At 47.2% G+C, this 25,894-nt stretch overlaps 1 protein-coding gene and 1 pseudogene across 3 annotated transcripts in view; one reads left to right on the top strand and one right to left on the bottom strand.

Annotated features, from left to right (window-relative positions):
* Positions 1-25,632, top strand: part of USP31 (ubiquitin specific peptidase 31) — a 57,699-nt gene extending 32,067 nt beyond the window's left edge. For 2 of the 3 annotated variants that reach the window (XM_050968546.1, XM_050968548.1), the window contains exons 3-16: positions 863-951; positions 2,356-2,448; positions 3,930-4,065; positions 4,733-4,877; positions 9,633-9,813; positions 10,877-10,988; positions 12,988-13,082; positions 15,427-15,504; positions 16,010-16,139; positions 18,233-18,352; positions 18,853-19,078; positions 20,238-20,396; positions 22,357-22,509; positions 23,413-25,632. In XM_050968546.1, coding sequence (XP_050824503.1) covers positions 863-951; positions 2,356-2,448; positions 3,930-4,065; positions 4,733-4,877; positions 9,633-9,813; positions 10,877-10,988; positions 12,988-13,082; positions 15,427-15,504; positions 16,010-16,139; positions 18,233-18,352; positions 18,853-19,078; positions 20,238-20,396; positions 22,357-22,509; positions 23,413-24,968 — 3,273 coding nt within the window. In that variant the 3' untranslated portion in view covers positions 24,969-25,632. The remainder of the gene's footprint in view (positions 1-862; positions 952-2,355; positions 2,449-3,929; positions 4,066-4,732; positions 4,878-9,632; positions 9,814-10,876; positions 10,989-12,987; positions 13,083-15,426; positions 15,505-16,009; positions 16,140-18,232; positions 18,353-18,852; positions 19,079-20,237; positions 20,397-22,356; positions 22,510-23,412) is intronic. The other variant, XM_050968547.1, reaches the window with a different exon arrangement.
* On the bottom strand, positions 7,696-7,839 carry LOC127058695 (uncharacterized; annotated as a pseudogene).
* Positions 25,633-25,894: the final 262 nt, after the last annotated feature.

Genomic DNA, 25,894 nt, shown 5'->3' with positions numbered 1-25,894 from the left:
TCAGTCACAAAAATGGATGCATTATTTTTTTTAAAGAGCATCAGCATGGAAGCATGTCCTCTGGAATGGTGGCTGAAGCATGAAGGAGCATATGAATGTTTAGCACATCTGGCACGTAAATATCTTGCAATGCCGGCTACAAAAGTGCCATGCAAATGCCTGTTCTCACTTTCAGGTAACATTGTAAATAACGTGGAAGCATCAGTATCTACTGTAAGCATAAACAAACGTTTGTCTTACTAATTAGCTGAAGAAGAAGTAGGACTGAGTGGACTTGTCGGCTCTAAAGTTTTACAGTGTTTTGTTTTTGAGGGCAGTTATGAACAAAAATCTACATTTGTAAGTTGCACTTTCATAATAGAGATTGCACTACAGTATTTGTATGAGCTAAATTGAAAAATACTATTTTATTTTTAGTGCAAATATTTGTAATAAAAATTATATAAAGTGAGCACTGTACATTTAGTATTCTATGTTGTAATTGAAATCAATATATTTGAAAATGTAGAAAAACATCCACAAATATTTATTTAATACATTTCAATTGGTGTTCTGTTTAACAGTGCGATTGGGGCCAGAGGGCTGTTCCTGGCCCTTGTGGCTGCAAAGAGCTTCTCAGTCAATGCATGGCAAGTGTGCACCAGCACAGCCCAGTGTGAATGGTGACCCCTGACTGCCACCTGTTGAGTTTGGCAGCTTAATGATGTGCCAGCTATATCCTGTTTCAAATACTTGGCTTTGTCCTGGTGTGTTTAGCTCAGTAGAACCTAACTTGGCTCTTCCCCGTTTAGTTGTATGTGATTGGTGTGGCACTCCTGCGTATCCTGGTATGCCTCACTTTGGAATTGCTTTTCTTTTTCAGCCACCGTTGGAAGATGCTGCGCTGCTCGAGGCACCAGGCTTTCCAATCAGTAGCACTTTCGTACAGGAACTCTTTCAAGCCCAGTACAGGTACAGTAACTTTTAGCACACTCTGATTATGGGGGGTTATTCTTTAATCCCTGGTGGCAGAGCCCAGTGAAATGCAGCAGGGTTGTGTGTGGTGAAGGGGGCAGGGAGGTGGCAGGCAATTAACCCTCTGCAGCCCTCCATTTTGTTTACAGTGCTGCTGTGTCCCACTTGGTCAGACTCCCTTAGTGGTTGTCTCTCACTTTGGTAAATTAAATCTTGCCGAAGAGATCTTGCTCCAAAGGGGAGTAGCGGCCAGTTTTATTACACTAAAATTCTTTGTCACTTCAGTGGAAAATGTACATTTGTTTCCCTCTTGCCAATAAATTGGGAGTGTTTGTTTCAACCTTCACCCCCAACCTGAGCCCTCATGGTGTTTCCAGCCCAGTTGGTCAGGGAGCAAAGATGTGGGACATGATTTCGCATGTGGGAGATCTACCTGGGTTGTGCCAAGTCAGGAGCCTGTGGCATGAACTAGAGGCATGTGGTGGCCACTTGAGTTTAGAATCCCACGCAAGCTTGTAGTAATTATCATTAAGCTAATGAGGAACCCTCTAGCAGAAAAGAAATTCTGTGCTTAGTCCTTCACTGCTCCTTTGTTCATGGGAACTACGCTAGCTTTCCACTTGGGTGCTGAAGTTGGAAAAAAAGTAGCCAACTTCCAAACTCACCCAGCAGCACTGCAGCCGGTCTGGTGTAGGAGATTGTGTGGTCAAACAGTCTTCCCAGTATGTCACTGAGGCTCCCCAGTGGCAAAGAAATTAAACTTTGGGATATTACAGAATCCTGAGCAAGACTTAGGGCCGGTCTACACTACGGGGGAAAATTGATCTTAGATACGCAACTTCAGCTACGTGAATAATCGATTGCTGTCCGCCGATACAGCGGGTAGTGAAGACGTACCCTCTGAGTGACCATTAATTTGGGATATGAAACATATACGCGCACACACCCTGAGTATATGTGAGGAGTCTCCTTTTCTTTCTGTGTGAACGAGATTGAGGCCCATGCTGTGTTGTCTGCATAACCATCCCCTTGCCCACTTGTCTGGGGTAGAATAGTCCTTGTCAGTCTCTTTAGAGTAGAATCAAATATGGGCAAACTGTTAATTTCACAAATGTCTTAGTGGAGGCAAAGTGGAATAATAGAGAGGAGCCTGTTTTCCTGGCATGCCCTGTAATAAATGAACTCCAGAGACCAATTACTTTGTGAGCATCTGAGAATTAGGCAGCTTTCATTTACAGCAAGGATTTGTCTGCAAAAACGCTGTGCAGAACCTTGCTGGAGTGTGTGGGGAAAGGGGTTTGATCAGGAGGGAAGAGCAGGGTCGCTGTTTGTATTCTTGATGGTTTGCTTGTCCCTCGTTAAACGAGAGATGTAACTTTACCCCATTGATATTTTTAATAGGTCCTCTCTGACGTGCCCTCATTGTCAGAAGCAGAGTAACACCTTTGACCCTTTCCTCTGCATCTCTCTGCCAATTCCTCTGCCTCATACACGGTAATGTGCTAATCTGTGCCTTGAAGTTAAAATTCTGGGTGTCTTTCCCAATGCTTGGTAGCATTGCAAATCTTAATATAGAAGAGATTGAGACGCCAACAAGATTTGTGGCAGATTAGGATTGAATTGAATAGGCCAGCAGAGCTATATTCTGAAGGGAGACCCCAAACAGCGTTGAAAAGATGAGCTGTGTGGAAACTAGATTTCTTATTTCCCAGAGGAATCCATAAATCTAAAAGTTTTTCCTATACAAAGCAGAATTAAAACAAAGATTGAAATTTCCTACAAAACTTAATTTCAAAATTTCATTTTGAGTTTTTGTTCCTATTTTGCCTTTTTTTTTTTTAAAAATTGTTCTCCAGATTCACCAAGTATAGGAGAAGAAGTAATGAGCTGAGTTTGCAGCAAGAGAGAGATTTAGGTTGGATATTAAGAAAACCTTTCTAACTATAAGGCTAGTTAAGCATTGAAATAGGTTACCTAGGGCAGCTGTAGAATCCCGGTCATTGGAGGTTTTTAAAACCAGGTTGGACAAACACCTGCCAGAGAGAGCCTAGATTGACTTGGTCCTGCGTCAGTGCAGGGGATGGACTAGATGACCTCTCAATGTCCTTTCCAGCCCTATGTTTCTTTGATTCTAGAATATAAAAATTAAAAAAAAAAATGTGAAGAGAAAATTGGAAATATTTGGTTGCAGAAAGGCTATTTTGCTATTGACAAATCTGGCTTTTGCCAATGGGAAAATGTTCTGTGGGAAAATTTCCATCCAGCTGTAGAAAAGAGGCTGCAAAAATGCTTTCACTCTTCCCCTTCTCTTTAACCCAGTGGGTTTTCCCAGCAGCACCTCTTTGAGTGTGACTTTAGAATGTAAGTTTTGATTGATCTGGGCCATGTTACAAGGATCCTTGAGGTAAAGTTAGGATTGCCCTTCAATCTAGGGCAGCCTCATTCAGGAACTGTATTTTGTGATTCTGCTTCCTTGGTAGGACTCCCCAGTTAGTGCATAGAGTAGAGGCTAGTAGCATAGGGAACATACCTCTAACTTGGAGCAAGATAGGTGTCCATCCTTCCTTTATTTAAGAGTCTGATAGATATTTGGGACTCCAAAGCATCTTCTGGGTGGACCTGGTTGCCTAAATAGCTCCAGGGTAACATGGCCCAGAATGGTCATGTATGACTTCGTTACTGATGATGCAACCAGCCTCTTTAGGAGTTCTATGTGGGAACTAGGCTTGGGTCATGGCCCAAGGACTGAGTGAGATGCTTATACCATTTTTCCATTCCTAAATGTCCTGGAGGTTAAGTCATAACAACCAGATCAGAAATGGTCTGTATTCTTATGGTGTATGCAATGGAAAAGTCCCCATTCAGGGTTCTGCAGCCTGCTTTGTTGATCTGACCAAGCTTAGCTCAGGCTGAGTTTTTCTGGGTACTGTATAGAAATGTTCAGCCATCCCAGTTGTTCCCTGTACTCTATGCAGACCTCTGTATATCACTGTGGTGTATCAAGGGAAGTGTTCGCATTGCATGCGCATCGGTGTGGCAGTGCCTCTGTCTGGAACAGTGGCGAAGTTGCGTGAAGCAGTATCCATGGAAACCAAGATACCCACTGAGCAGGTAATGGGCTGGTCTTTGGTCACCGTGGTGCCCCTGGTGTCCTGCAGGAGTTCTGATTTTTTTTTTGTAGTTGATATGACAGGTAACAGTGGACACTCAGGGTTCAGATCAGTGGACATAAATTTGTGGAGGATATAGGTGACTGCAGAAACTAGCCTGAACGCATTGTCTCTTGTGTGTAACTCTCACGTGAATCGGTTTGGCTGCCTGTAGGTTATACCAGCTCCTTGCTCAGGCCTCCAGGCTGCATTGCTGCATTTTGCTCTATTACTTGAGGAAGGGAAAGCGTGTGCTTCTGCCTAACAGCTCTACAGTGACTGTGTGTGCACGTGTGTACTCTGCTCACTATTGAGAAATCAGCAGGGGCTCATGGGAAATGTCCTGGATTTTTGAGACTCTTAGGGGAAAACTACTAAGATGACACTTGAAGGGCCCCATGAAAACCCCTGCATGTGTTCCCTTGATCCCAGCAGCTCCCTCATGGCCAGACCCTCTCCCATTTCTCTTTGTGGGCTGGTACTGTAAGACTGGAGAATTCCCATCCTCTGTCAGGAACACTTCAGCAAAAGTCCATTTGTTAACTTCTCTCCCCATCCTGGGAGCTTGGCAGCTCAGCAGTGGCTAGCACTGATGGTCTAATGGCTGCTGTTCCATTTCTGCCTTGTAGATTGTGCTGACGGAGATGTACTATGATGGGTTCCATCGCTCCTTCTGTGACACTGATGACCTGGACACGGTTCAGGACAGTGACTGCATTTTTGCCTTTGAGACCCCTGAGATATATAGGCCTGAGGGGATCCTTAGTCAGAGAGGTAAGTGGGTAGGTCTTCTAAACACGCCTTCCCCCAAACTCCACCCCTACTGGAGTATTGGCTATGGGGAATTTGTTTGAAAAAGGAGCATTTGGTTATATATGTCCTAGGCCTAGAGAAGAACGTGGAGTGTTTCCTGGTCTGCTGACTGAATCGAGCTCTGCTTCTATGGGCTGGCATTCCAGACGTAGATGGCTTAGCTTCGAACCTGGCATCACCAGACCTTGCGGCAGGAGGGATGGTGCAGAGCAACCTGTTACAGTACAGGGCAACTGCACTTGCATTTCTCCTTAGTGGTCCAGCAAGGGCACTCACTCAAGCTTCCAGCTCCTCAGCTGTTGCTTCTGTTGGGTGGAGATGTGTGTCCTTCTCCTTCTGACCTGGTTTCTCCAGGCTGCCCAGTTTCCTGCCTTTGCTGTATACTTCCCAGCACGGACAAGTTGCTCAAGAACACTGCATGCTTTCTCTTTAGAGATGGATAACAAGTGTAATTGCTACAGATTTGTTACCACACAGACTTCCCAAGCAAGCCTACTTTATTCTACTGGTAAAAAGCATTGCAGAGAAAACTTACTAAAAACAATAAAAGAACCTACAGACATGCTTTTAAATGTACTAAGAGCCCCAAGCCTTATATGGATTGTGGCAGGATAAGTCCATCAATACCCCTCCCTAGGAGAGTTCTTGGTTATCAGTTCATCACAGCTTCAGCTCCAAACAAGCACGCTCATAACATGGTCAGTTCACACATCATACAGTTCAGGGGTCTTTGACCTGGAGTTTCTAGAAGCAAGTAATTGGTACAAAATGGGCCTCTCTCTTCAGGGTGTATGTTCTAGAGGTTGGCATTCCCCTCACCTCCAGGTACTTCCTAGAAAATCCACTTCTCATGTGTTGCCAAAAGATCTTTGATGGTTCTAGTACCTTTCAGAGATTTCATTAGTCCTGTCTTCCTGCTAAAGAAGTTCCATACCATCTCATGATAGTAAACAGACTCTTGTATTTCGAATACAGTCTACCCCAGAGGTATTAACCATAATTCAATACGGTGTAACTTAATTCATTAAAGCTCATTCAGGATATTGTCAGTTTGTCACATCTCTCCCCCTACAGAAGTGGGTGTAATGAGGGTGCTAACCCACATTCTAGGGCAGTGGTCCCCAACATGGTGTCCATGGGGGCATCTTAATGCGCCCGCGTCCTAGCCCCTGAGAGAGCACCCGCCGAAATGCTGCTGAATTTCAGCGGCATTTCGGCGGGGATGCCTCTTGATGACGATGCTTGTCGCTGACAAGTGACGTCATCGAGAGACGTCCCCACCGAAATTCAGCGGCATTTCGGCTGGTGCTTCACCGCCGCAGTGGTCCTTCGGCTGGCGCCCGCCAGCAAAAAAGATTGGGGACCACTGTTCTAGGGGAACACATTGACTGAGTGCCTGGGTGGAAGTATTTCCAGCATGGCAGCTGTGCCATTACTTCTCACTGTTACGTTTCACCTGTTCAGATAACAAACCTGCTGCTAGCAAACCAGCATACATCCTTCAAAAATACATATGGCGTTGTCTGACCAAAACCCTACATAAATTTCCTCTTAACCTATGGGACTGAACTTACTGAAGTACCTTTTTGCCCTGTTACCCCAAATCCTTGGATGGAAACTTGATACCTGATTCTCCCACTTCTCATGGGTCATGTGTTCACGTTTCATGTTCTGTGGTGCCCTAAGGGGTCAGTTGCTTCAGTTCTGGATTGAGGTTCCCCATGTCCCACCACCCAGGAACCATTCTTTGGACCACGAAGAGAAATAATTCTGCAGTGGCTGTCAACAATGCACTGCTTTTAACAGGAAAAGTCAAGCCAAGGGAGTGTCTTCAGACCTCCCCCATAGCCAGATTCCTTTCTCTGACCCATCTCCCCTGAACCTGGGCTTCAGGGACTTCCGTGGCCCCACCTCTGCTCCTTTGGGTTCAGGCGATGGAGTAGCGATCCCTCACACCATTGGTTTCTTTTGTCCACCCCTTACACCCCCACTGAGTCAAGGTGAGCAGAATTCCCTCTCCCATCTGGCTCAGGGTCCTTCACCATGTTCCCAGCAGCTGTCTTACTCTGTACTTGTGCATTTCCCAACCTGGGGTAGATGTGTCAGTGCACCGCAGCTGCGTCAGTCTCCCTACTTTTGGCTGGCGACACTGCCATCATCAGGCTCTGCTCTGCCCCGCCCCAGGGTCCCTTGGAAGGGCTGGCAGAGAACTTTATTTCCTGATCTGCATTTTAGGGCCCAATTAACTTCCCTTTTAAGTCAGTAGGTCTTGTTGCTCAGGAGAAGGGACAAGCGCTCTTATCCCCTCGCCTCTGTCTGCGTGCTCGAGGGATGTAACCAGACTCCTCTTGGACATGGGCAGTGGAAATGTGATGGCTCTTCCCCCTGTCAGCTACTCTTTGCATTTTTGCTCCCATGCCCTTTGCCTGTTTGAGGCTAACTGAAGACTCATCTACACTACCAAATGAAGTTGACTTACAGCCACCACAGTAATTAAAGCTCCTTCTTGTGCCTTCTGTGGGTGGTGCGCATCCTCACCAGAAGCACATCCAATCCGCCAACTGAAGTGGGGCATTGTGGGACACTGACAGCTGGAGCCTGGCAGCCCTGCCCTGCCCTCCCCTGCTCTCTACCGCGCTGCTGACAGCCTGAGTGTCAGTTGGGCCCTTCCTTATGTTCCAGTGCTGATGGTGAGCTCAGGCTGTCAGCCCCATTAATTTGCAGGTCTCATTGACCATGGTCACCCCACAACCAACTCCCCATTTCCTTACATAACTCCTCATTTGAGTTCCACAAATTATGCAGTCGAGTTTCCTGCATTTGGGGAAATCGCAGGGGTTAGCACACCCGCGGTGCAATGGATGAGCCTCACTCTGGGAAAACCACCTTCGTGATCATGGTATCTCCCCTGCCAGGTAAATATTGAAACCTCGGCATAGGTCATGTCTCTTTTGTTCTAAACTCCTGGAAACCTTCTCCTATACGTTTCGGGGGTCAGTTTAAACTTTTATAACAAAGCGTGTTAACTGTCGTCATCTTTATAGTTCTCTCTTCCTATAAGGGTAAAAATGTCCAAGGCCTTTGTCCCAGACAGCAGTGGAGCAAGGTACCTTGCCATGTCCCTTTTTCCCTGCTTTATTCAGCTAACACTCCAGTTCAAAAGCATGTTGGAACACATCCCTATCATTTCCCTCCCTAATGCACGGTTCACCACCCATCAGGACAGGTACGGGGGACTGGTTCCAACAATTGTTTTGCTGTTGCAGTCTCTCTAGCTGGAGCTGGTAGTGCTGCGTCTTGTCCTTTTCTCTCATACAGACACTACTGCTTCTGGTCAGATGTACTCTGTCTCTCTCCAACTGCAGCTTCTCCTGCTCCAGCTAGTGAGCTGTCCACCACTCCTGTTCCAGTGGTGGGCTTGGGCTGGATGGAACATAGTTGTGCCTCTCTGTCTCTTCCCTGCAGGGCGCTCCATCTGCTGGATCCTCCTCCAGCAGGCTGGAGGTTTTCTGAACCATCAGTCCTCAGCTGGTCATTAGAATACAACAAACTGATTAGTTAGACGAATCAGCTTTGAAAGCATTTCTCTGCATAACTCAACCAGCCTATTTTTCTTCAGCTGTTCATAATTCGTTTTCCCGTGTCTCTGTTTGCTATTCCTTTCCCCAAAATGACTGAGACTGTTGTCTCTGTGCTTTTCCTTCTTCAGTACTTGCTGTTGGCACTTGTGGAATTCAGATTGTTACAGATCCCAAATACACAGTCATTGTATATGTTACAGTTCAGGGCACCTGCCCCTGTATTTCCCGTTAGTGCCCAGCTGGGGGGCTGGAATCGCAAAAGAGGGTGCACCTTTTGGTCTGCTAAAGGGACAATGGCAGTTGTCCTGAACTCTGACACAACCCAAGAAGCTAAATTTTGCTATGAAAATCAGATTGCTGGTGATGTTTCAGGAATAAACAAAATGTGCCCCTCTCTTTCTAGGGCCCTTGGGCCCCTGTTCTCTCCTTGTCTGGGTAACGCTCATTCAAGTCACTAGGAGTAACTCAGATCCTGCAGGATGAAAGCACTGAGTTTCTCCTCTTTGCAGCAGCTGGTGCTAACACATGCTTCAGCCAATTCATGCATTTTCCAGTTGACCTGCATGCTGCTGGTGCACAGGCAGATAAGGAAACCAAAAGAAGCTAGATTTGCTTGAGCTCTGTTGGCAATTTGGCAGAGTACAGATTTCACCAACTAGAGTGGGATGTAGGAGAACAAAAACAAAGCAAAATTTTATATTTGAAAATAAGCAAGGATTTTTTCATTTACTCCTTCCAACAGTTCTCCTTCTACATACAAACAAAATGAGAGGATCTAAAACTACAGGTGCATATGCAACAATTGAACTGGATTTCCAGTGTAAGATACTAGGGGCGGGGTGTGTGTGTGTGTGTGCGCGCGCGCGCGCTCTATTGTATCTCTGTTGTATAGAAATAATCACACATGTAAAATCATGCATGTCAACTTCTTGTTTAATTAGATTTATTGTCAAATAACTTATTTTTTTAATATAAATGACCCAATCTAGAAGCCCTGAGTTTACACTGACGTGCTGTTCTAAATTAGAAGGTGGCTTCTTGAGAGCATGTTGACATTCCCCTGTCAGTGGAGGGCACAAGGACCCAGTGGCAGAGGAAAACCATTTAAAATGCCTTCTCTCCCCTAATATTTCAGGAATTTATGTGAACAATAACCTAAATAACTTGAAATATGGCACTGACCACCGCAGAACATCATCTTATACACAAGGGTCGGTGAAGTCTGGGAAACAGGAAACCTCTACTCGCTCAGCAGCCAGTGACAAGATTGTATTGCTGGTCTGCAACAGAGCATCTACTGGACAGCAGGGGAAAAGGTAAACGCCAGCTTTCAGGCTACAGCTCTGGTCGTGGCCTCCATGGAAAGCCAGGATTCGCAGTTGTAACTATCCATGTACTGAGATGACAGCATAGACACCTCTCTGGAGCCACAGTGTAAAGTCTGAACTCTTGTTGGGAGCCAGGGTGATGTGTGAAGACTTGTTGGCCCACTAAAAACATATGTTCAGTGATGTAGCCATTGGATTCATTTGAAACCATTAATAGTTGAGTCTGCAGTTAAATGGGTGCAGCTTCTGCGATCGCTAATGGGAGCTCTGTGTGTCATAGGGAATTAGATCCTGTCAGGTGGCCTGAAATCATCTCTGAGCCAGCCTGTCCTTCGAAGGCGGTGCTGTTCACACTCGTACCTGATGTGCCTCCCTGCCAAATGTCAAGGCTCTATCTGCTCTTGCTGAGGTGCTCGAGTGGGCATGGGAAATATTTTATAATGAGAAGTTTATTCTCCTTCCTCGTCTTGTATTGATAAATGGCCGAGCCATTAACATTCGCACGTTCCAAAAACTCATTTTCCGGTAGGGGCTGCACACCCAAAATTTCGGCCTGAAAATGGGACCTTGTTGGTGGGAAGTTAGAACCAACTGAAAAGACCCTTTTGAATGTGACTGCTGAGACAGCCTTAACAGTAACTTGTCCCTGTGTGCTTCAGGGTGTATCCCTACCTGTTCACCCTCCCTCCCCAAAATCCATCTGGGCTTGATTCTGATCTCAGTAGGTCTCCAAGGCCTGGGCTCCACTGAACTCTGTGGAGGTGGGGTGAGGGTAGAATTGGGCCTTTTCCGGAGATGGTAACGAGTTAACGAGGAGAGGGTGAGCTTTGCCACAGACTCTGCTGGGAGCAGAATGAGGCCATTGCTGGAAATCTCATACAGTGTGCCACCTTTGACTTCGAAGCTCCAGGCTTTGGCAGGGTTGATGCTATTCAGCGTCGTATTGTAGACATGCAGTGAGAGGGGGCAAATAACATCAACTGAATCAGGATCGTCCCTTCAAAAAGACTAATCTTCTAATGGCTTCTTAAAACATTGCTCCCTTCGATAGGTTTGGCCAGCCCTTTGTGTTGCACCTGGAGAAAACAATTGTATGGGATCTCCTCCAGAAGGAAATCCTGGAGAAGATGCAGAATATTCTGCGGCCCTCAGCCTGCATTCAGGTAAGACTGACTGAGACTTCTGATCCTGGAATTTCCACCTCTTTTGTCTTTGTAGCTTAAAGCTGATGGAGAAGCCAGTTGATTTGGAGGTGGTGAAGGTGATGGAATATTCTGTAAGTGAAATATATCCCCAGGGATAGTGTACAGCCTGACAGTCAGCCTGTGTCTGCCGTTTGCCGAATTGCCCACTTTTATTTACCACCTTGAAAACATATAGGTGCTCGGCCTGGGAAGGGGCTGAATGAAGTCCGCTTCCAGTGGCTGTTGCGTAAAGGATTTCTGTTGATAACTCTGTTCACCATTCTGAGAGCAGCACACTGTAAGAACTCTTGCTTTACGCTTCCTTCTATAACTGAAATCAGCCAGCAGGAGACCTCTGCCTTTTACACCCCTTGGAACGGAGCCCTTCAGTCTAAACCAAGGGTCAGCAACCTTTCAGAAGTGCTGTGCCGCGTCTTCATTTATTCACTCTAATTTAAGGTTTCGTGTGCCAGTAATACATTTTAATGTTTTTAGAAGGTCTCTTTCTATAAGTCTATAATATAGAACTAAACTATTGTTGTATGTAAAGCAAATAAGTTTTAAAAATGTTTAAGAAACTTCATAAAAATTAAATTAAAATGCAGAACCCCCTGAACCAGTGGCCAGGACCTGGGCAGTGTAACTGCCACTGAAAATCCACTCACGTGCTGCCTTTGGCATGTGTGTCATAGGTTGCCTGCCCCTGGTCTAAGCGATAGAACCACCCAGTCTCATACTTGGAATTTCCCCCTGATGTTAAAAGCCTGGGCTTGGCAAAATTGCGATGAGCAGGTATCTGAAATTTGACGTGTGACGTATTCTGGGGAGCACCAAAGGGATTGCCCTAGGGCTGGGCACCTCCAGTAGGCAGTAAATGCTTATATGTTCTTGGCATGCTATATCAATAGTCACTTCATTCTCAGGTCAGACATCTAGTGATCAGGACGTAATTTCTGCACTGAAAAGAGAAAAACCCTTTGCAAAGCCCTCCGAGCTGAGACAAGCATGAGAAATGCAATGCCAAGGGGAGTAGGCGCACTAGAGTGCTTGGCTTCAGCCTGATGCAGGCACTGTTTGTCTTCAGTCTTTGCACAAGGTGGGTGGAGGCGCTTAGATCAGGTTAGATGGGAAGCCAGAGAATTTTCCTGTCCCCTTAGTACTTTGGTGGTCTGTTTAGAACCCATGCTGATCTTTCCATCTCTTTATTCCTGAGGAACTTTTGCTCCAGTTAGTCCTTTGCTTATAATTGTTTCAATGAGAGGATTGCTCATTTTCCTCACACCCCCACTCAATAAGCCTCAAACTGTTCACAGTTTAAATTGCAAAAATCTGAGACTTGAAGCTGTAATGAGTCATTTGTAAGATCAAACATGTGCCAGCCTCTGTTTTCTAGTTCTGCCATTAACATTCTTAATTGAGAAACTGCCTTAGAAAAGATTTGGAAACATTAAAAGCGGGAAAGAGTTCTGTGGCACCTTATAGACTAACAAATGTATTGGAGCATGAGCTTTTGTGGGTGAATACCCACTTTGTCTATAAGGTGCCACAGAACTCTTTGCCGCTTTTACAGATCCAGACTAACACGGCTACCCCTCTGATATTTGAAACATGAGTTGATGTTTTCATGGCTCTCATAAGCATGCTACGTGACTGTTAGAGCAGACATATCTTTTGGAAAGTCTGTGTAAGAACAAACAGGTGAGGGGAGAGAGGAGAAGTTGCCTATCACTGTGGAGGAGTTCCTGGTGATTCTCCCAAACCTCAGCTCTTTCACATGTCCCTGCATTGGATTCCAGGTGCAGGAACATCAACTCTTAGCACAGTAGTCACGAGTACTTAATCTACTTGTTTTCTCTTGTGAAACGCTTACTCAGAGGGGCAGATCCTGCCATGGCACTTGCAGAGAGTGAACTAGCCCTGTAGAATAAATCTAACTTCAGTCACTTAACCAGTTCACTTTTTTTCCTGTTTGCCATAGGTGTGTCCATTCAGCTTGCGGGTGGTTAGTGTTGTGGGCATAACATACCTATTACCTCAGGAGGAGCGACCACTCTGCCACCCCACTGTGGAACGGTAAGTGCGGCCCTTGTCCCCCAGTTGGGCACAGTGTTTCCCAGTTCACTACTCACCTGTTCTAGTGTTGCAGTTAAAGTATTGCTGCTTAGTCTGTGGGAGACGAGTGCCTTACGTGTGGGAGCATAGACAGACTTTCTAAACCTGGATGGCCATGGGTGTATTTTATATTTGTTGTTAGAAAACTTCTACTTGGTGCCACTTGGAGAAGGAGAGCGAGTGATTGGAAATAGATGGGGAGAGAAGATGAGAGCAGCTTTGAGAGGCAAGTGTATGGCGCTGGAGATGGTAGAAGACTAAGGGAGTAAAATGACTGCAAGCCTCATGGGCGACAGGTCTAATGGCCAGGGGAGGCTCTGCCTCCCTTGCCGCGGCAACTGGACCCCCGGTTGTGGGGTTTGGTGGCGAAGTTTTTGCTTTATTATGCCCCATGCAGGTTCCGGGGTGGCTGAGGCGGCACATGCCGGTGCTTCAGCTGCCCCAGAATCTGCGTCGGGCATATCAAAAGCATCTTCTAAGAGACACTTTTCGCCGGCGGGTTGGATCCCGGGAGGGGAGGCATGGCATGGCTTCGGCCAACCCGGGGCTCCTCCAGCTGAGGTGGGGACGCTCAGGCCTTCGGCCAGCTGGGGTGTGTGTGTGTGTGTCTTGGGGCTCCGGCCCTGGGGAGTGCGCAGGCAGAAGGGGTGGAATTGGGGGCTAGCCTCCTCAAAGGGGGGCTCCACCTGCTGCCCGTGGAAAGCCAAGGATAAGGTACTGAGCAAGGGCTGTGTTCAGCTGTGCCCAGGATGGGACCATCTCTGGGAGTGAGAGGAGTTCAACTTGCCGGCTGTTAACTGGCATTAGACATGCTAGTGTCGAAGGAAAACAAGGAAGGGACTGCGGGCTCTAAAACCTCATCTCTCAAATTTGATTTCTGCACCCAGAGTGGAACATATTATAGTGATTCTGCCTTTCCCTACTACTCCCATCCCACAGCCCTTCAGGAGCCTTATTCAAGAACTACATCACCCATCATTGCAATGCACACTCATCTAGGTGTTTGGATAATGTGTTGAGCAGAGTCATATGTACCTAGAATAGATTAGAATGCAAAACCATATCAGCAGTGTGTGAATTACTGCATTATGCTGAAAACAGGGAATGAAGCAAGAACTGTACCCAAAGGAATATGATGGTCAGCAATAAAATACTGAAGTGATGGGCATAATTAAGGTTAAGATTCTGTCGCAGTTATTTTTAGTAAAAGTCAGGGACAGGTTGCGGACAATAAACACAAATTCACAGAAGCTTGTGACTTGTCCCTGAGTTTTACTAAAAATACCCTGCTTGTGGGGGCGGGGAAACGGACGGACAAATAGATCACTGCTGGGGGCTTGCAGTTGTTCCAGCCTCCTGCAGCATGGACTATCTGCTGCTGCCCCACCCTGGGGGCAGTCTGCTGGTCTGGCTGGCCCCAGGGGCTGCTCCTGCATCAGGGGCTGACTGTCGCTTCTCCAGCACCCGGGGTGCTGACCCAACCCCAGCTGCTGCTTCAGCCCTGCCCCAGAAGAAGTCACAGAGAGCCTGGAAAATCATGGCGTCTCTGACCTCCATAACAGAATCATATCCTTAGGCATAATGAAATGCCACAGGTAGATCCCCAAATTGGAATTGGGCCAGTTCACTGGGGCAAAGTTTCGTGGGCACCACTCTTCTCTGTTATGTGTCATAGTACATTGAGTGGCTAGGGCCTCCAATTTTGGATATGAGAAACCCTTTAAAATTCTTGTCTGTTTTGTCCATGGGACAGGCTTGATTACAGACAAAATCAGCCATTTTTCAAGGGAGAAAAAGCTGGAATCCAGTTGGCTAACAGAAAATCTGGTTTGTGTGATGTTTCTCTGGTCACACATGTTGCTGGCTTCAGAACTTGCTGTTTGAGGAGTTTTTTCCTTGCTCTGTTTTGCACAGTGAGGTGTGTCTAGCACATGAATTGACAAGTAGTTTGTTTCTGGTATCATTTCTGTATTCTATTTCCCGCTGATAGCACAAAGGAAAATCCCCCAGAATATCTGGTCATTCTTGTGAATGGAGACTTTATGGATAAGCTGTTCTTGCAGGATTTTGTTTTTTGAGTAGCCTGTCTGTATTGATGCAGCTGGTTAGCAGCAGTAGTAGCTAAGCTGAAGGACTTGCTTCTCTGATCCAGCTGAGTTCCTACTTCATAGGGCCCTGCTAGGTTAGCTCAGGGGCTGAGGTTGCACAGGGGGTATAGATACAGATACACACATACACAGAACAGGGTGACTTGATTTTTAGACTCAGTGCTGTTCTACCCTATGATCTCTGCTTCTCTCTCCAGGGCACTGAAATCATGTGGACAGGGTGGAACTGCACATGTGAAGTTGGTGGTAGAATGGGACAAAGAGACTAAAGATTAGTAAGTATGATTGCATTAACTGCAGGGAAATACTGACAAACAGCCTGGCGTGATAGGAAATGCAGCAAAATGTTAAATCCCGTAGACTCTCCAGCTTCTGAGATGTTCAGATGAGACTGTAGCTGTAAAGACAGGAGGATCTAGTGATTGGGGTTCTGTGTGGTGGGATCCCTACCTCTGTCTAGCCTGGATTCCGTAATAGCCGAGCTGGCTTCTCAATCATAAACCGTTTGCTTCATGTGCACAGCTTCCATTCATGTCAGAGGGGTCTTAAGGGAAATACATGGGGTGCCTTTTCTGCTACCTGATCTAGACCCAAGGCTGAGTGAAAACTGCTTCCTTTCTTGCTTTAAGTTAGTTGTAGAGCAACCTCTTGCCAAGGCTGACTCCCTATGGGATGAGACAGATCACGCAACTAATACCTCCAGCCCTGCAGTGGCTCCTCTGTAACATTGGGGGCGGGGTGTATTGTACAACTGGTAAATGCCTTGTTTCCCTGATGCAGTTTGTTTGTGAACATGGAGGATGAGTACGTCCCAGACTCCGAAAGTGTCCGTCAGCAGAGGGAGCTTCATCACCAGCCTCAGTCCTGCACTTTGTCTCAATGTTTCCAACTTTACACCAAAGAGGAACAGGTAGATGCACTAGTTTGCTGGAGTAGCTGTTCTGCAGACATGGACTCATTGGGGTGTCAGAGCCCCAAGTTCAAATCCTTCTCCCCCTCCTTGGCTGTGTCCACCTTTTGAAGGGGTAATGCTTTCTGCAGATGTGCTTTACCATAGTCTGAAGACAGTGTGGGCTTCTCTTCATTCTCATGGGAATATGCTATTGTGTTTCCAAGTTTCGGAGGCAGACCAGGAGGATTTTTTTCTCTTGCAGTGCAGGCTGCCTCTAACACTTCTACAGGTGCACTTGGGAGCTACCCTGCTCAGTCTGAGCCTCCATGCTCACAGGCTTCCTCAGCAAACATGCTGACGGAGCCTTCTCTCCAGCTGTGTTGCCCCTTTCTCTTAGTCTCCATCTAGCAGGGAGTGCTATTAGAAAGGCTGGAGACTCCCCTCATCTAGATCGTGCTGTACATAACCTCTTGTAGAAGAACGTCTTCAAGCTAGGGAACGTTAGAGGGAGAGATTGCTAGCTTGGTATCAGGTGCCTTCAGAGAGCAGCCTTTTCATGGCTTCTGGGAGGGATGTTCTGTGCATGGTAAACATGGGGCTGTAAAGGAGGATAGTGTGCAAATGGCACTTTAGTGCATGCACATGTGATCTACATGTCTGGCTGTGAAATGGGCTGGCACAATCCAGAACGTGAAATTGGGTTCCACATTTCTTGGGCATGGGCTGTAATTACCTAGAGAAAGCAGTGTAGTCCCCAAACTAAGTTCAAGCTGTCCTGCAGTGGCTCAAGAGCGTGAGCCGCAGCCTGAGGGCAGGCTGTTCGGAACCAGGGGCCAACCCCAAACGGGCTGTGAGTTCTAGACATAAATTTCACCCACCAACTAGCAAGTGTAAACTCCTCCAGCGCTATCACAGCCTAACCATGGAGTCACGGACAGTCCCCTTGGGTACCCCCTATTCTGTCTTGCCATCCTGGTAAGCCTACTTTTGTGATCGAACGTCCCTTACATGAAGTATCACAGCAATGTTCAGGACACTTTCCGTCTCAAAGGACCAGTCACTTACCCCAGGTCACTTGCACTTTGGATCTCACCCCAGAGACAATGCTTGTAGCCCATCCTATAATAAACTATCTGAAGATTTATTGTGTCGGGAAAGGATACAAGAGTTATTTACAAGGTTAAAGCAGGAACATAGATATGCACAAATGAGTTAGTCTAAGTTTTAAAAGATAATAAAAGTGTCTATGATAAGCAGAAGATCCCCCAGGTTTAGCCCTAAAGGTCATGCAGAGCTTGCTTATGTCAAATAATCCTTGTTCTCCAGAGTCCAAGCAGCCTAGAGATACAGCCCCTCCTTGTGAGGAACTTTTATACCCTTAATCCCCTTCTGCTTTGAGCTGCAAACTGAGCTGCTGGGAGGAATTCACTTGCAAGACTCATCCTCAGGGGATGTGGGGGGAGAGTAAATAATCTTTTTCCCTTTGATGTTCTACTTTAGCCCATCCGCTCGCTGTTGATGGGCCTTCCTTGTGAGGCAGGATAGAACCTCTTCTGTGGGAGACCAGCATTTCACACTAAATAATGTTTCTCCTCTCTGGTGATTTGCACAGTTGCAAAGGCTTAGAATGCAAATGTTCAAATATTACCTTACATTATGGGATACAGACGTTATATGTGAGATTAATGCATGCATCAGCTCACAAGCATTCAGTAAAGCCTAAATACTAAACACATCCTTGTAATTCCAATACCTGTTTTAAAATCGCTTTCTCATACTGCCAGACCTGTCTGTTTTTTACCTCTGTGTGTGAGAACATGGAAGGGAGTGTTTGGAAATGGAAGTAGGTGCTTTGCACAACTGCACTGGCTGAAGTGCCTCCTGCATCCATCCCTTCATGTTTATTACACACCATCAATGTGGCGAGTGGTGGGGAGCTTCTCTGTGCTGCTGGAAGCCCCTGTTGGCCAGGGTGCCAGCCGGACAGTGAAGGTGTCTGGAGCAAGTGTCTGGATGCACTGGGTCTGAGCGCATGAGTGAGCAATGGCTGTAGGGAAATATATAATTGAGATGTTTGCCAGCTAACAGCTGCTAATGCTCCTTGTTCTTAGCTTGCTCCAGATGATGCATGGCGCTGCCCCCATTGCAAACAGCTGCAGCAGGGGAGTATTACATTGAGCCTATGGACCTTACCCGATGTTCTCATCATACATCTAAAGAGGTTTACACAGGTAAGAAACCTGAAGTGGGAGACTCCAAAAGGAACCCTGAAAAATGGGCTTTCAAACTACTGACCCTCTGAGACTAGGCAGTTGATTGGCACTTTGCCTTTTGGCTACATTGCAATGAAACACTGTCCCCAAGTGGTGAGTTGTGCTCACTAGAAGTATGAATATCCTAGATGGGCTTGTATAGACACCTGGAGTTGTGGTTCTTGTGCAAACCACAGTAAAGTCGGAGTGTTCCTCAACACAACCAACACTGCTGTTCAAAGCTGCATTTACTGTGCACTGGAACATGTCGGCATTGCCTGCCTTCCTGTGCGTTCTTCTGTCTACCATAACTGCATTTGGCTTTGGAACTTTGCTCTCGTTTCTCTAGTAGCCTCTGGAGAGAGGAGTTGCAGAGAGAAGTCCCTTACGGTGCGACTGTGCTTCTGCATCATGCGTTCCTCTTCTCCTCAAGCTCCGGATCCTCCTTGCCATTGTAACACACATTTCCTTTCAAACAGGAAGGAGACCGAAGAATGAAACTGCAGAACATGGTCAAGTTCCCTCTAACCGGCTTGGATATGACCCCTCACGTCGTCAAACGCAGTCAGAGTAGCTGGAGTCTGCCATCTCACTGGTCCCCATGGAGACGACCCTACGGTCTTGGAAGGGACCCTGAGGATTATGTCTATGACCTGTATGCGGTGTGCAATCACCATGGCACTATGCAAGGAGGGCACTATACAGGCGAGTGCTCTGCAGCTTTAGACTGATGGACTTGCCAGAAGATGGTAACTGTCAGAGTGGATCTCTGTACCCTCATCAATGTGCTGCCTTCCCAAACCTGCAGGAGTCTAGCTTGGCCCCTCTGAGCCTGCTAAAAAGGGGCCACTTAGTGTCAGTTTTATAGCTGTGTTTTTGTGACCTTACAGAGAACTGGAACAATGCCCACTAGGCCCAAACTCCCTTCACGCGTCCTACCAAACAGCCTGTGCACAGCTCCTTCTAGTGCAGATAATTCTAGAAACACAGTCAAATAGCTGACTCCAACTCTAGGTGCTTGGAGAACATGGTGATGAGGGCTGCCAAGTAAGTACTTAGAGTCCTGTTTGCTGCTGCCTTCTCCCTCATATCACTGACTTTGACAGGAGTTTGCCTGAGTCTGGAGTGCCAATAGGATTTTAGAAATAAGCTGCCCATTAGATGAAATTACAATCAAATCTGACACACATGAGTGTCTCCCAGTTGTCCTAACTGCTTTTCTTGCAGATAAAAATGCTAAAAAGCCATAATCCTTAGAATGGATGGTCACGTTAACCCTCCTTGCAGCTTCCAAAATACTCGCCTGCCACCAGAGCCTATATTGTATATGAGCTTCAGCTGAGTGTATGTGCATATTCCAGCAGATTCCTACTTGCTTGGCTTCATGTAGCTCTAAGGAACAGGTGGAGAGGAACAGGAATTTAACACTGTTCAATGTCTTTGCTTGTATTCTCCACCAGTCCTTCAGTGTGTATCCTTTGGATGTTATAGTCCTGCAGCATTCGGAATAGGTTCTGTTAAGAGACAGGGTACAGCAACAGAAGCAAAATGCCACAAACAAAAAATAAACCACACAGAGCTGCCCCAAAGCAGGAGTCCCTTCTCTATGGGCAGCATGGGGCAATCGTAGGCACTGGAGTGCGTACAATGCACATCTCTGATGTCTTCAGCAAGCTTCCCACTGGCCATTCAGCGTCTGGGTAGCCAGTATAATAAATCTGTGATCCTTCCTTCTCCACTTTGTCTAACTGAGCCGTGGTAGCAGAAGAGGTTGCTTGCAGTTTGCCGTACAACGGATTTGGCTGGAATGAAGTGAGTGGTGCCTGGTGCTGTGAGGTCTCTAACGCACTCTTCTGTCTCACAGCATATTGTAAGAATTCTGTAGATGGCTCGTGGTACTGCTTCGATGATACTGACGTGCAGCAGTTGGCAGAAAATGAAGTCTGCAAGCAGACGGCTTACATCCTCTTCTACCAGAGGCGCACAACAATCCCATCATGGTCGGCTAACAGCTCTGTGGCAGGTAAAGTCAGGCTGGCTTGGCCAAGGAACTTCGGTAGTCGTTAGTTATAGAAATGGCAGAAGAGCTTTAGCTCAGTGATCAGATCAGCCTCGTGCCTCGTTCCTCGTCAGCCCCTGGTGCGCAGGGCTGCTGTGGGAGTGGTCAGGGAGCTGGTGTAGCTAACTAGCGGTACCGCTAGCCCTTGTGGCTGCCTGTTCTTAATGGTGATTTCAGCTTGTGCTGGCAAGGCAGGAGTAGAAACAGCTCCCAAAGAGCTTACAGCCCAAGCTCTGCCCGTCCTAGAGCGTATGCCTGAGTTTGCTCCCACTGAGGCCTCTTCTCAATGCCGAAGATGCTGGAAAGTTCTTCCACTCCTGTTCTGGCACTTGCTCTGTTCTCTTGGGGCTAGTCCTGGGGGACCTACTCCTGTAGCTAATGCACAGGCCCTTTTCACCAGAGGGCCGTTCTGAACAACCCAGAGATAACATTGCTGGTCAGATCACACTAGCACGGCCGCTGGCAGAGCAGCCCTGGAGAGAGGTCTTCAGTCTCATCAGTGCTGAGGGAGCTTTAACCAGCCTGGCTAGTGTCCTTGCCCAAGGAGGTTCCAGTTCAGTTACTGCACTCAGCTGTGTCCCTTCACCCTGCCAGAGGCTTGGGGCTTCCTTCTTGTAACCAGTTCAGCTCTGTTTTTATCTAGGGCACTCCGATCATGTGTATACAGTACTTTGGTCGGTCCTCCTTTGATTAGGAGGCCAGCCCAAGTGTATAGCTCCATGTGTCACTGGGGAAGCTCCACCTGCACATTCTCCAGGCATGCTCTCCCTGCTGAGGTGCTGTAGGATGGCTACCCAGACTCTTCCCAGAATGCACTCCTACAAACAAGCATCTTAGTGTAGGTGCACTGTGCCTCAGGTGGCATGGACCCAAGTTTCATCACCATATTTGGTCTGCTGGGTGGATCATAAGCTTCCCTGGCCAAGGCCGGGTACTGATGGGGAGTGCAATGTGACTGTTGATCCATGCCCCCTGGACACAAACTGAAGTGTTCCGGGTAGCAGGTTGAAGTGGCTGTGCCTCTGACTGGTTACAAAATCATGGGTAAAAGATGTGACATGGACGGGGCCTTAAAGAAATCTTGGGAGACTTAATATCCACAAAGGGAGAGACTGATTTGTCTCCCCTCCTTCCCACAAAAGGAAGAAAAATCTCCTTCAAGGAAATCATACATGTGCACGCATTGGGGTGGGGCAGGGTTGGGAGCGGGGAACCACATCAGAGGAGTTGAGTTGAAGAATATAGTAAGGGGAAAGTTAAATATGAAAGGGAGAAAACTAAGGGGAAAGAGTAGATAGGTAAGTCTTGGAGTCCATTTTGATTTGGATGTTTGCATATGTAGCAGCCAGTCCGATTGCCGGAGCATTATTCTTCAATTAAAAAAATGAAGAAAATTTTTTTTTTTTAAAGCTGGCCAGTCTGAAGCTAGTTTGTTCATCCAATTAGTGATGTGCTATAAATATAACCTGGTCTGCCATTGATAGAATGTCCCTAATTCTCTAAGCCAACCAAATGCAGCAAGTCAGTGGTCCTTGGTCAGTTGAGAGGAGTGACTCCGTCCATTGTGGGGTCAGGTAGAAGTGAAGTCGCTGGGGTGTTGGGGCAGGATCAGGATCTCTGCCTTTAGAGAGGAGCTGCTGTATGTTTGAGTGGCAACCTGCGCTGAGTTCTGCTCTAGTGGCATTCTGGCTGCAGTTCACATGGTGCTGGAAGAAGAGTTTTACTTTATGGGTGAAATCATGTGACGTGAATGGAATTATTCCTTCACTAGTCGGAATATTGCAGTCACATAGGCACAGCTCTGCTTTCTGGGAGTTGGAGTTGAATCCCTGTGGTAGGAATGTAATTTGTTTGGTAGGGGGTGTGTGATCTGTAATTGGCCACATGCTGCTGATCTGATCTCAGTGCCTTTATCCCTCTGCAGGCTCTACAAGCTCTTCTCTCTGTGAACACTGGGTGAGCCGGCTTCCTGGCAGCAAACAGCCCAGCATCGCCTCAGCAGCTTCCTCTCGACGCACGTCTCTGGCCTCGCTTTCAGAATCAGTTGAGCTGACTGGGGAAAGGAGTGAAGATGATGGTGTGTATGAGTGTTCCAATGCATTGTGTGGGAAGGCGGTTCTAAAATCAAAACCGGTCTGTGGATCCAGGGTTTCCTCTCAATACTGACCCTCTCCTAAGATAGCAGCAGAATGCACACAGCACAGGAAGCAGGCTCCCTAAGCTGAGCAGGGAGTGCTGGGGAGCAGGCAGTGTACCCAACCTCTAGGAGCAACAGTGATCAAGGAGTGCTAGGAGACTGAGTGGCACTGATGGGCTGCCCTTTTTGGGAGGGTGGGAACCAGCACAGAGGGCCTTGGAGAGGTGGAAACCACAGCTTATGCGCAGCCCCTCTAGAAAACAGTTTTGTTTGGTTTTTTTGAGCATTAAGTTTTTTTCATGTTTGCAAGGAGCAATATCAGGCTGACACTCCACGTACGTTTAGTTTAGAGCAGCAGTCCTCAAACTTCATTGCACCGCAGCCCCCTTCTGATGACGACAAATTACTACATGCCCCCAGAAAGGGGAGTGGAGCCTGAACCCACTCGAGCTCTGCTATCCTGGTGGGGCCAAAGCCAAAGACCAAGGGCGTCATCCCCAGGCAGAGCCTTGTTACCTGAGCCTCACTGCCCAGGGTAGAGCCCTCAGGTTTGGCCTTTGGCCGTGGGCCCCAGCACGTCTAAGCCAGCTCTAGCAACCCCTTTAAAATGGGGTCATGACCCACAGTTTGAGAACTGCTGGTGTAGTGTTGCCATGCTCAAAGCACACATGAGGCATGATCTTCTCATTTCCCCAGCAAAGCGAACACTAGCAGAGTCACCTTTACAAATAACCCAAGAGCTGCTGGCTGTACTCCGATTCGCCAGGCTTTCTCCATCTGCTCTTGGCTTAGCTTTGAGTTAAAAAACAAAATAAAACTAAGTGTTGCTCTCTTCCCCTGCAGGGGGGTTCTCGACTCGACCCTTTGTAAGAAGCGTCCAGCGTCAGAGTTTGTCTTCTAGATCCTCTGTCACCAGCCCTCTGGCAGTAAATGAAAATGGGGTTCGGCCATCCTGGTCGCTGTCTGCGAAGCTGCAGTTGCGCTCCAACTCTCCTTCACGCTTCTCTGGAGACTCTCCTGTGCGTGCTTCTGCCTCGACACTGGAGAAGATCGGGGAGGCTGCTGATGATAAAGTGTCCACCTCCTGCTTTGGCAGCTTAAGGAACCTCTCCAGTAGTTACCCAGAACCAAGTGACAGCAGCAGCAGGCGAGAACATAGGACAGTGGGCAGAGCCCCTCTCGCTGTCATGGAAGGGGTGTTCAGAGAGGAATCTGCTGCAAGGAAATCAAATTCTGCTTTCATGGACCCATATGGGAAAAGCTTGGTGCAAGCAGACAGGAGCCATCTGGCTCTGGACCCTTTTGATAACAACAATCAAATTGCTTTTGTGGATCAAAGTGACTCTGTGGAGAGCTCTCCAGTCAAAGAGGTGAAAGCCCCCAGTGGGACAGGGCTGCTCTCCGAGAAGGCAGATGGCATCCCCAAGAAGGCTCCCAGCTCCAAAGGCATTTCTGAGCCAGATAAAAATTTGAGGAAAGGAAGGACAGTCTTGTCTATCCAAGAATCCCCAATTTCTCACCCTTCTCCTGCCTCTGCCCCTCCCTTAAAGACCTCTCAGAAGGTTTCCCGTTCTAGAAGCAAGACAGATTCTTCCAGGGCCAGTGGGCGACATGCATCTCCTGCTTCTGGCCAGGCTAGAAAGGAATCTGGTACCAAACTCCAGGAGAGCCAGGCTGTGTTGTCGACTCAACAGAAACACAAGTCAGTTTCTTCCCTATCCTCCACAGCTGCCAAGAAAACCACTTCGGGGTCAGTGACACGGGGGCCCTCTGCTGGGAAGAGCAGGACTTCAGACCGAAGCCTCAGCAGGGAGGGCTCCAAGGTAAGCCTTGGATCGGATAAGACCAGTGTCACTTCCAGCTCAAGAACTAGCTCTCCTCGGATAAGTCAACCTAGAAGTGAGAGCAGAGCAATGGACAGCAAGCATGTGCGGAGCTCCTCAATGGCCAGCCTGAGGTCCCCAAGCATCAGCATGCGTTCGGGTTTAAAGAGGGACAGCAAGTCGGAAGATAAAGGGCTGTCTTTCTTCAAATCAGCCCTGAGGCAGAAGGAGACCCGACGGTCGGCTGATCTTGGAAAGACGACAATGCTGTCAAAAAAGACTGCAGGTGGTTCCTCCAAGCCAGGCAGTAAAATTGTGGCAGAAGACAAGTCAGAGAAGAGCAGCCTCCCACCAGCCTCTCTCACAAACCCCAGCATTGCTGTGAAAGAGAAGCTTGCCCTGAAAGATGCCACGCCCAGCAAACATTCTCTGCTGTCCAGCCGCAAATCCAAGTCTTCCCAGCTAGACCCCGGAGCGCAGTCTCCTTCCAGTGACAAACAGTCTGCTGACAAGTCACTGAAAAAGTTACCTTCCAGCATGCACATGTCTGCACGGCCTTCTCCGAAACCTCACTGAGATGCTGCAATCCAGGTGTTTTTCTTTCTTCTGCTGAGAGCTAATTTATTCTGAGTTCTTGTTTTTTTGTTCATGTGCCTAATGTGTGTTTGAGGAGAACTTAACTGCAAATTGGTAAAGCGCCTTTTGATTCTGCCATCAAACCAAATAGCCACAGCTGGCCAGCACTGATACCAAGTGAAGTCCAGCTGGAGTCATAAAACATGAACGCAGCTGTCCCATAGCACTTACACAGAAGTCTCTTTATAGAAAAATGCAACAACTTTCTTCAGACAGCAGGTTTGAAACCTGTGACCCAGTTATACTGTAATTAGCGTGCTTTCTAGAACTGTGAACTAATATTCCATTGGATTGTCTAAGCAGGCACCATCTGTGGTTATGGGTTGCCTGGTTCTTGGCTGCAGAAGATGCTAAGGGACCTGTGAAAAAGAGAGACTGCCGCTTCTTTGTGTTCTCCCCAGCCCCCATTTTTCAAGCTTTTTAAAGGGCAATATCTCAACACTAATGTTGTTTCTCAGGTATATACTCAGCCAGTATAGGAGGGCTAGCATTAGTGACTAGACAAGTCCAAAAGATACTCCAATGTGTGTGCAGAACAGTTTTCATATTTTCATTCCAACAGGCTTAATTATTTTTATAAAATATAACTTGCATTTTGTTGCCATATCTGGAGACTCTACTGTCTGCTCCAGCTTCCTTCTTCCTTTGAGGTGTTACACTACGCAACAGAGAAAATGACTAGTCGGTCGCTAGCCACTAGCTATGAAATGTCCAAGGTGAAAGATTATTACAATGCCTAGAAAGACAGCTGGAATTCTTAGTCTTGAATAATAGTGAAGCTGGTAGGACCCTTACCGTTAAACCCCTGAGAAGCATTTTCTAACACACATGCTCAGATGCTTAATTGGCATCTCTCTATCTGCAGG

This window comes from Gopherus flavomarginatus, chromosome 9, assembly GCF_025201925.1.
Source record: "Gopherus flavomarginatus isolate rGopFla2 chromosome 9, rGopFla2.mat.asm, whole genome shotgun sequence".
NCBI classification, from domain to species: domain Eukaryota; kingdom Metazoa; phylum Chordata; order Testudines; family Testudinidae; genus Gopherus; species Gopherus flavomarginatus.
This window is presented reverse-complemented; position numbering and strand designations above follow the sequence as displayed.